Source organism: Oncorhynchus clarkii, unplaced genomic scaffold (assembly GCF_045791955.1).
Source record: "Oncorhynchus clarkii lewisi isolate Uvic-CL-2024 unplaced genomic scaffold, UVic_Ocla_1.0 unplaced_contig_5358_pilon_pilon, whole genome shotgun sequence".
In the NCBI taxonomy this organism is placed as follows: Eukaryota; Metazoa; Chordata; class Actinopteri; order Salmoniformes; family Salmonidae; genus Oncorhynchus; species Oncorhynchus clarkii.
Window position 1 is genome coordinate 136,733 of NW_027261000.1, and position 10,681 is coordinate 147,413.

General features: G+C 36.8%; 1 protein-coding gene across 1 annotated transcript; it reads left to right on the top strand.

The window, feature by feature from the left end:
- The first annotated feature begins 623 nt into the window (after positions 1–623).
- On the top strand, positions 624–10,203 carry LOC139403121 (GTPase IMAP family member 9-like). Its single transcript, XM_071146831.1, has 3 exons — positions 624–640; positions 8,689–8,763; positions 9,048–10,203. Exons 2-3 carry the CDS (start codon positions 8,757–8,759, stop codon positions 9,938–9,940), a joined length of 900 nt encoding a protein of 299 aa, XP_071002932.1. The 5' UTR covers positions 624–640; positions 8,689–8,756; the 3' UTR covers positions 9,941–10,203.
- The last annotated feature ends 478 nt before the right edge of the window (positions 10,204–10,681 follow it).

The window sequence follows — 10,681 nt, forward strand, 5'->3', positions numbered from 1 at the left end:
AACTTTTGCACTGTTATACTTTAATCATTTCCAGTCCAGTGTCTTTCTGTACAAACCAAACCCATAGTAATTGGCAGCTTTAAAATACACATTACTGCAATGTGAAGTCCAAACCATAGACTCTGAACATTTAGAGTAATGCTATGCTTCGAACACACCGACTGGGTCATTGCGCAAAATAGGTCGCAGAATCATCAAGATATGTGTGTAACAAAAGTTCAACATTCACCTTCTGCTATCATTTCTGTCAACCCGTTTACGCATACAGTTTGACGCACACGTTCGATAAATTCAACCACACAGAACGCACTGCAACTGCCTCTGCAACGCAATGCTGCAAGGCAAACGCAGCGTTCAATTGGAAATGAGTGTACTTCTGGTGTACCAAAACGCCATAACACAGTCGGTGTGTTTGAAGCGACAGCCTACAATCTAATTAACATAATTTAAAAATCCCCATCAAAATCAGTCTGCTTATGCTAGAGATATTTTTTTTTGCCTGGGCTGCACCATGATTTACAAGAAATCACCTGACTAGAAAGCAACAACGTTCTTACGCCCCACAGTGCTATAAAACTTCGGCTGCATCTCCAATTGTAGACATACGACTCTAGATACCCAGCTCAACAGGCAGGCAAAGGTAAGGACGTCTATAAAGTTACTCATACTAGGCATAAGCCTGAACCACATTCTTTTTGCATGTTTTGATGCAACAAATGGGTGTTCTTGCCAAATGGACTTTAACAAAATGAAGAATGACTAAGTTTATTATCTGTGAAACGTTTTATTTTACAACAATTCATTTGATACAAATCCTCCTCTAATAGGTTTATTGTAACAATAGAGTAACTAATGAATACATGTCATTTGTAAATGAATGCATTATTATGTCAGTATTATGATGTAGGCATTATGATGTAGGCGTTATGCACATTCCTAAAACGGGACTAATATGGACTTATTACACATACTGCACTTAAATTAATTTCTGACAATGAATTCTATAATTTTGCTGCCTTCACTATAAAAGCTCTCTTACCTTTTTTAAAGCTAGACTCTTTAATTGAAACAATAACAAAGCGTCCTCCTCACCCCTGATGCTAAAACGCTAAGGGGTGGAGCTGGAGAAATGTAAACACTCTCAAATTCATAGACTGAGATATGGATCGACTGAGATTTATGGTGGATTGCACCAACATGGATTAACTCTTAAACTGAGTTAAATCAAGCTTTGTATATTAATCTTGTTGCACCAAACTTTAAACCTAGTTTTAAATTACTCCTAATTGTAATCGTTCTTCTAAACTAAGTTTAAGTTTTACTTGAAACTAAAATCACATTTTATCTTGTTACTCCATTGTTTTTAAATCAAATTTAAATGTAGTTTAGATTAAATCTAAACTGTTTGAGGTTGAAGTGAATCAAAGGTCGGTGTTGTGTTTTTCGTGTAACAAGGTGTTTTGCTCATGTGGCCTCATGTATTGTCAACTAGCCAGCTAACTAATTTGACAAAATAATTTATTTCATCAGCCTGATCTGAAAACTCACTGGTTTGGTGCTGGTTTGTTTCCATAGAAATATAATTTGAACATATTGCTAATATAATTAGGCAAGTCAGTTAAGAACAAATCCTTATTTTCAATGACGGCCTAGGAACACCTTGTTCAGGAGCAGAACTACAGATGTTTACCTTGTCAGCTCGGGGATTCGATCTTTCAACCTTTCAGTTCCTAGTCCACCGCTCTAACGACTAGGCTACCTGCCACCCCAAATTTAGGCTTCCTGCTACTACTTCATAGTTTAGTTATTTAACCTTAGATTAACTCATCCATGTTTAAAATTAAGTGGTGCAACACCTCTGATTTATTTTTAACCTAGATGTACAATTTCTGGATTTAGTCTAATCTAAAATGATTATATGTCCATTGCGCTTCCGGTTCACCAGTATGAACGAAATCACGAACAGCTTTTTTTTGTTCCAGGCCTCAAGAACTGTTGTCAGCTAAAGATGATTATCCGTTTCCATCTGCCCATTTATTGTCTGTATCCAGACGACTTGTCCCCAGAGCTTCGTAAACAATTAATCTATTTCCCTACGGTGTTGAGGCCTGCAAATAAGAAGAATGAGAGGCTCAATTAAATATGTTACAGAACTGCTGTATTTGAAGCACAACTCCCTTCTGCCCAGTTTCCCTGCCTGACGTTGCAAATGCAATAGCTATATTTAACATCCACGTAAGTGTTGCTTCTGCAGAGAGATCATTTTCTAAGCTACATCTCAAAAAATAACTACCTAAGACACACAATGTCTCAGGAAATATTGTCTGGGTTGGCAATATTCAGTATAGAAAGCAGTCAGGTCTGCAACCTGGACCTACAGGCAAAACATTTGTACCCAAAATACGGAAACACAACAAACGAGGACTTCAGGACAGCAGGGGAGTCTCTCAAATTAGAATTTAATTGGATTGAAATTACCATGAATATTCCAGCCCGTTTGTGTAGGCTGTTAGCCATATAAAACCTGCTGAGTTCAACAATACATAGGAGCTGAATTTATCCTCAAGCCGACTACTTTATACCTCAGTGTTAGGCTGTTTGATGTGTTATTGTTATAAAATGTTTATAAATAGCAGCTAAATATGGAATAGAGTTATAGATGTTGCACTGCATAATGAAACAATTCCTAGTAAGCTAGTGTTTTGAGGTTGTATTCTTTGTCTCTAATAGACTGGTTTTACTCACAACTTTCTATACAAACTGGAAGAGAGGGTGATGTCATGAAGGTTCAGGTGGCCTATGCAGAGAGTTGTATACTCAACAAAATAAACAATAGATTAGCTGATTAGTATGCTGTTGCATTGAACATTTATTTAATAATCTGCGATGTTTGAATTCCCAACTTTAATTACTGAATAAGTAATTACATTATTGTCAGCAGTCTAACAATGGCAGCATTGTTATACCGTGTTTAGCTTTGTGAAATGTTAGGCTTAACATGAGAAAATGACAACCAAATAAGCCTAAAAATTAATCTATTAGCTAAAGCAAAGCTAAAACCTGGCACCACCGAAAGCCTTCGTCGATTTGATAGGCATGTTGAAATGTAAGAACCATGGACGGTGGTCAGTAGTCTATAATTCATGGAAGGTGAGGTTGGGCTGGTGTCGCCTACTGGTTAAATTCGTGTCTTTTCGCACGAATTAAGTAGCACATAAATTCGTGTATTTTCGAACGATTTGAACCACACAAAAATGCACAAAAACGCACGCAATCTTCTGAAATACATTTTGTACATTTATGCGCGAATTGAATGTGAGGTTGGCCTGATAATTCAATTACGAGATCCAGGAAGATAGCGGCGAGTGCAGACGAGAAACTTGCTCTGAGTAACCTTCATTTTTATCCCTCTCAAATTTACTTCAATGCAACAAATATTGGCTTATAGTAAACACAATAAAGAACAACGCTTAGTTGACCGCTAATTTGATCTGAAACTTGGACATTTTGAAGAAAACATTTGCGAAAAAGCAAAGGGAGGAGAAGGCAGTTGCTAGCTGACCACTCAAACATCGGAGAAAAACCGCCACCTGACTCCTCAGGAGAAGACATGGAGGAATCTGGACACTCGGCTGATTCTGAAAATCCAGTCAATAGTCCCGCACCCAAAAAGACACAGAAATAATTGTCTTTGCGCGAACTCCAGGTCAACATAATCGATGCTGTCTCTGCAAAGATAAACGAAAGAGACGATGGTCTGGTGAAAATGATACGCGAAAACACATAAAAAATCAGCAAACTGAGCGTTCTAGTTTTGAATTGTGGTGTTATGGTTTACAAGTTAAGACTTCTGTTAATACATATACATGAAGCAACTTTTTATAGAGAGGGTATAGTTGAGTTTGCATAGTATTTTTCCTTCTGTTCTATATGGACTTGAAGTTTATGTCAATCAATGCCAGGGGGATACGAAACCTGTTGAAGAGAAAAGTTATTTTTTTGTTTTGTAAGGACTACAACGCAGATCTTGTATTCGTTCAAGAAACACATTCATGCAAAGAGGACTATAACTATTGGATAAATCAATGGGGCCGTGTCATTCTTTGGCCCACGGGACTAATCATTCAACTGAGGTTGCAATTTATGCACACAATTTCAAAGGGAAATGTGTGTTTACTCAAATGGACACGGATGGACATGTAATGGACAGATTATTTGTGTTGTGTAATGTATATGGATACTGTTCTAGTCCTCCAAATAACTTACTTCTAGAGGAAATTGAGGAAATTCTGAAAAGTCTTCTGAGAAAATATCCATCCAGTCAGATTATAGTTGGTGGAGATTTTAATATGGTTTATTCTGATGATATTGATAGATTGCCCCATAGGCCTAACATTGGTATGAACAAGTTGGTGAATTTCTGCCAAAGCCTGGACTTAATTGACAAATGGAGAGTTAATAACCCTGGAGAGAAACAGTACACATGGAGTAATAGAGATCGTTCACTACAATGAAGAATTGACTTGTGGGTGATAACCTCTAGTCTTGAGCCCAACACAGTAGAGGTCAAAATACTGCCTGCAGTCCTGACGGATCATAAAGTCTTATGGCTGACTGTTAGAATGTGCAGTCATGATGGTAAGAAATACTCTGGTGGTTATTGGAAATTAAATAACTCATTGTTATTGCATGATTATTTAAAAAATGGGATTAAGAATCTAATTTATGTTTACTGGATTTTAGATTAGCTTTGGATATTGTGAAGCAGTTCTCCAAAATTTCAGATTTGGTATTAAATCTTTCCAAATGTGAGGTGTTTGTTCTGAAAGGAGCTGTCAATCCAGCAGATTGTATCATCTCTGAAAAAGATACTGTAACCTACCTCGGTATAAAGATTACCAAAAACCTCAAGGCTGTGAATGTTCTTAATTTGAACCCTGTAACTGAATCTGTCAACAACACAAATATCCTCATGGTTACGGAGGGATTTGAGTTTATTTTATTTATTTTTTATTTCACCTTTATTTAACCAGGTAGGCTAGTTGAGAACAACTTCTCATTTGCAACTGCGACTTGGCCAAGATAAAGCATAGCAGTGTGAACAGACAACAACACAGAGTTACACATGGAATAAACAATAAACAATAAACAAGTCAATAACATAGTAGAAAAAAAAGAATCTACTGTATATACATTGTGTGCAAAAGGCATGAGGAGGTAGGCAATAAATAGGCCATAAGGGTGAATAATTACAATGTAGCAGATTAACACTGGAGTGATAAATGATCAGATGAACATGTGCAGATAGAGATGCTGGTGTGCAAAAGAGCAGAAAAGTAAATAAAAAACAGTATGGGGATGAGGTAGGTAAATTGGGTGGGCTATATACCGATGGACTATGTACAGCTGCAGCGATCAGTTAGCTGCTCAGATAGCAGATGTTTAAAGTTGGTGAGGGAGATAAAAGTCTCCAACTTCAGAGATTTTTGCAATTCGTTCCACTCGCAGGCAGCAGAGAACTGGAAGGAAACGCGGCCAAATGAGGTTTTGGCTTTAGGGAGGATCAGTGAAATACACATGAGTCTTCAAGGAAGAGTGCCTTTATCCAAAGCCGAGTGGCTATCTTGTGCATCCTATCTTTTTTCATCTATTGACATTCCCAAATCCACTTGCTGTACCTTAGATAGGCTATTGTACAACTTCATATTGAAAAACAAGCCACATCAGATAATAAGAGATGTTATCACCAACAGGGTTTGTGATGGCGGTCTAAATGTCTTAGACTCCACTCTCTTCAATCCGATATCAAAAATCAACTGGCTTAAAAGGTACATAAAAAATCCTCAAAGTTTCTGGAATATTATACCTCATTTTGTTTTTCAGAAGCTAGGAAGGCTTCATATTTTACTACAATGTCCATATATTGTGGGTAAACTTCCTGTGAAATTGGCGGCTTTTCACCAGCAGGCTTTAATGTGCTGGGATTTGTTGTATAAACACAACTTTTCACCTCATAAATGTTTTATATGTAATAATGGGTCGATATTACATAGAAACAAGATGCTATTTTACCGTAACTGGTTGTCGAAAAACATTGTCCTTGTCAGCCAATTAGTATTAGTGGGAATCTATTTACGCGAAGATCATTTATGGAAAGATACAACTTTAAGGTTTCAAGCAAGGAATATGACGCGTTTATAAAAGTGGGATAAAATCTTTACTTCAGAATAATGCATATTTTGGAATATCTCATATTGTAAGCGATATCAAGGTGAATGGCATAGGTTTACTAGATAAGAAATTCAACAATCGTTTATTAAGGGATATTTTCTACAGGAAGTCTATTCCCTCTGCGATATTTTGTTGGGCTTCATCATTTGATGTAAACTGGCGCCGTGCTTGGCTCACTGCACACACATTTATGGTGACCAATAAAGTAAAGGAGATCTCCTTTAAGATGATCCATAGATTCTATCCGTGTAATAGCTTGATTTCTAAATATATACCTGATGTTACCAGTGAATGCAATTTTTGTGAACTAGAAACTGAATCGATTGAACACTTATTCTGTCATTGTTTATATAGTGAAGTGTTCTGGACTGATGTAAAACTATTTCTTGGCAACAAAATGCATACAACCATTGAAGTTAGACATATTATTGTACTACACTGATTCCACAATTGAACGTGAGTATGTCATAAATCTCTTTATTTTATTAGGACAATTTTTCAAACACAAAACAGAATTATGAAGAAAAAGGCCCTTTTCTTATTTAAAAAAAAACTTATTTGGATAACTATTTAGAGTCAATAAAATGTATACAAAACAAAATGTCCCCCCCAAAAATTTGCTACATGTTTGTATTTGTAATTATATATCTGTAATATCTGTAATTATATATATATTTATCTTATTTCTTCGTGGAATCCCTCTGGCTGTTCTGTTTATGTTTGGCATGTTACTGTTTAAAATTAATTATTATTTTTTAAATTTCATGATTAGATTTTTTTTTATAGGGCGGGGGCAAATAAACTGCCTCGTGCCAGTGTCCGAGGCCTAGGGGTCATAATTTTTTAATAACACACCTGTTATAAATCAGATACAAACGTGTCATCCAACGCTCTAACCACTACACAGCTATGCAGTGCAGGGCCGGCATTAGAACTAATCAGTTGGACAGGCATTTGATTTCCATAGGTTGGCACGTTTTTTTCCCACGGGACCTCCTATGTGTTTAAAATTGTTTTCATCGTATTGTGGCATGAACACAACCAGTCATGATGTTGTTTTCATCTGATCGTCAAACAAATCACTTGAAAAAGTAGGTTTCCTTCAAACGTTCGTCCAAAATGATTCCATCCGAACAATGGACTGTAAACTGCCAACTTTTTCAATTGGCAAGCGGCTGAATCTGGCTCACCTGAGAAAACATCCAGTAAATTCAGAAAATGTTCAGTAAATTCACAATGTTTGTTCTTATATCATTAACAGTTAGCTCTAAGTATAAGCAAGTGCAGGCAAACAGCAAGGAGGACATTGATGTCTGTATCCACTGTTGAAAATCTAATGGTCTGTGCACCCTTTTGAAAGGCGTCTTAGATGAACAGTGGTGGAAAATGTATCCAATTGTCATACTTGAGTAAAAGTAAAGACACCTTAATAAAAAATGACTCAAGTAAAAGTGAAAGTCCCCCAGTAAAATATTACTTGAGTAAAAGTCTAAAAGTTTTTGGTTTTAATTATACTTTAGTATCAAAAGTAAAAATACAATTGCAAATAATTTGAGATTCCTTATGTTAAGCAAACCCGTTGGCGCCATATTCTTGTTTTTTTAGCCAGGGGCTATCTCCAACACTCAGACATAATTTACAAACGAAGCATGTGTGTTTAGTGAGTCCGCCAGATCAGAGGCAGTAGGGATGACCAGGGATGTTCTCTATTTAGTGAGTCCTCCAGATCAGAGGCAGTAGTGATGACCAGGGATGTTCTCTTGATAAGTGTGTGCATTAGACCATTTTCCTGTCCTGCTAAGCATTAAAATTGTAACGAGTACTTTTGGGTGTCAGGGAAAATGCATGGAGTAAAAAGTAAATTATTTTCTTTAGAAATGTAGTGAATTAAAAGTACAAGTTATCAAAAATATAAATAGTAAAGTACAGATACCCCAAAAAACTACTTAAGTAGTAATTTAAAGTATTTTTTACGTACTTTACACCACGCTCTTGTGTGTGCCTCTTCCTGGTCTCATTCCAGCATTGATGTCAGAGAGCCATTTGAAACCACAGACATTTTGAAAAGCTCCAGTTTGTTGTTAGGGTTTCTGAGAAAGTCAGAGAACTTCCATGGAAGTTGGTTGTCTCCCCAACTTGAGAGTCTTTAGACTATCTTATTTGTATGTGTCCCACACAATATTGGTGCTATTTCAGTTTTTCAACTGATGCTCAACCCAAGGCAGAAAGACTACTGCCATATTCGGCCAAATGTAGAAACTATGTATGTAGGCAAGGAACGGACAATGACAGTTCCGTCAATGGTGTTTCCTTGATTTTGGCAGTTACCTGTAGATAACATCATTGTTTATTTGCTTAGAGTTTGTATTTTATAGACAAAAAAATATTAGTCTAAGAAGCTATGAGAGACTTCACACTTCTCTCTACAGAAACAACATTTCATTTTTCATCCAACAGAGACCCTGATTTCTCTGGTTGGAAAGACTGTTCCTTGGAAAAGATTGGCAGCACTCCAAAACCCAAACATGACTGGTGAGTACTTAGTCTACAATAATCGGTTTATTTGTTTAATGTGTTTTCACAAAATAATGTTTTATTACATTATTAATACATTTGATTAAAAATGAATGTAGGCTTGAAACTTAATTTATAGATAATGTCCTTGTTAATTTGCTAACAGTTCATATTCTATAAACCATCAATGTTTAATAAGTAATGTGAGACTGATCATATCAGTAGCTATTCTGTATGATGACCAAACAGAAAGAACATCAGACTTCTTTCTACAGTAACAACATGTCTTTCTTATCCAACAGAACAAAATAAAGAGGTCCGGATTGTTCTGGTTGGAAAGATTGGTTCTGGGAAGAGCGCAACAGGAAACGCCATCCTGGGGAGAAAAGCGTTTGAATCCAAAATGTCCTCTTTTTCTGTGACATCCTCAAGTAAAAAGAAAAGAGGAAATGTGGGAGGGCAACATGTAGCTGTCATCGACACACCAGGCTTGTTTGACACCAAGTTAACACAGGAGGAGGCACTGAAAGAGATCTCACAGTGCCTGCTATTCTCCGCTCCTGGTCCCCATGTGTTCCTGGTTGTTCTCAAGCTGGGAGGATTCACTGAAGAGCAGCAGGAAATTGTGAAGATGATCCAGACATTATTTGGTGATGAAGCATCGAAATACACCATGGTTGTCTTCACACATGGAGACCTTCTTGATGATGTAACAATTGAAGACTTCCTGCATGGAAATCCCAAACTGGAAAGTTTCATTACCAAATGTAACGGGGGATATCATGTCTTCAAAAACAAAGATCAGAATCCCTCCCAGGTCACTGAGCTCCTTGAGAAGATAAACAAGATGGTGAAGATGAATGGAGGAAGCCACTACACCACTGAGATGTTCCAGGAGGCTGAGAGAGTGATTGAAGAAGAGAAGAACAGGATCTTGAGAGAGAATGAAGAGAAGATACACAAAGAGAGGGAAGAACTGAAGGCAAAGTTTGAAGGAGTGTGTCTAAGAGAAGAAGTAGAGAAGCTGGGGATAAAACAGGAAAGAAAAGCTAGAAAGAATGCTGAGAAATTTAGCAAAATGGGAACAGGTGCTACAATCGGAGCGGCTTTGGGAACATTTGGAGGCCCAGTTGGTATGTCAGTTGGTGCAGCAGTGGGAGCTGCAGTGGGAGCTGGAGCATGCAGTACTCAATGAGAGTCCGTAGATAACAGTGCTGTACCTTCTACAAGTTGTTTGACTTCATTACTTGATATTGAAAGCTTCCTCTATATACACAGAGCAAACACAACATATGTTATTGTAGCCTACATTAAAAATGATACTCAGGGGGTTGATGAACACATATTTAGCTGTTTTTGTTATAATGTTTTACTGATCACAAGAAAAGGTTGTTGTATTGAGGTAGATTTTATTAGGAGTAACAGACACCTGCAAAAGATGGGAGGCACTCACTAATAAAGTATTACTTATATGTATTATTAACACTCATAATGTATTATTAACACTCACTAACACTCACTAATGAAGTATTACTTAGATGTATTGTTAACTAATGAAGTATTACTTAGATGTATTATTAACACTCACTAATACAGTATTACTTAGATGTATTATTAACACTCACTAATAAAGTATTACTTAGATGTATTATTAACACTCAAATGGACACATTTCAGCCATCAAGCATTTGTCAAGCAAATTTCCCTAAGGGACATAATGTAATTAATTACTTCATCCATGTGATAATTCTGTATTGTGTTATTCTTATGACCTCACAGAACTATGGTTCTCATAATTGAAAGAAAGCCTTTTTATCTACTATGCTCCACAGTCAATGTATTCCCTCATGTTGCATGAACCTAGAAACTTGATGCATTACTGACACTTTGAAGTCAACACAACACTGTCTAGAGGGCAGGGAGTTCAAATGCAAAG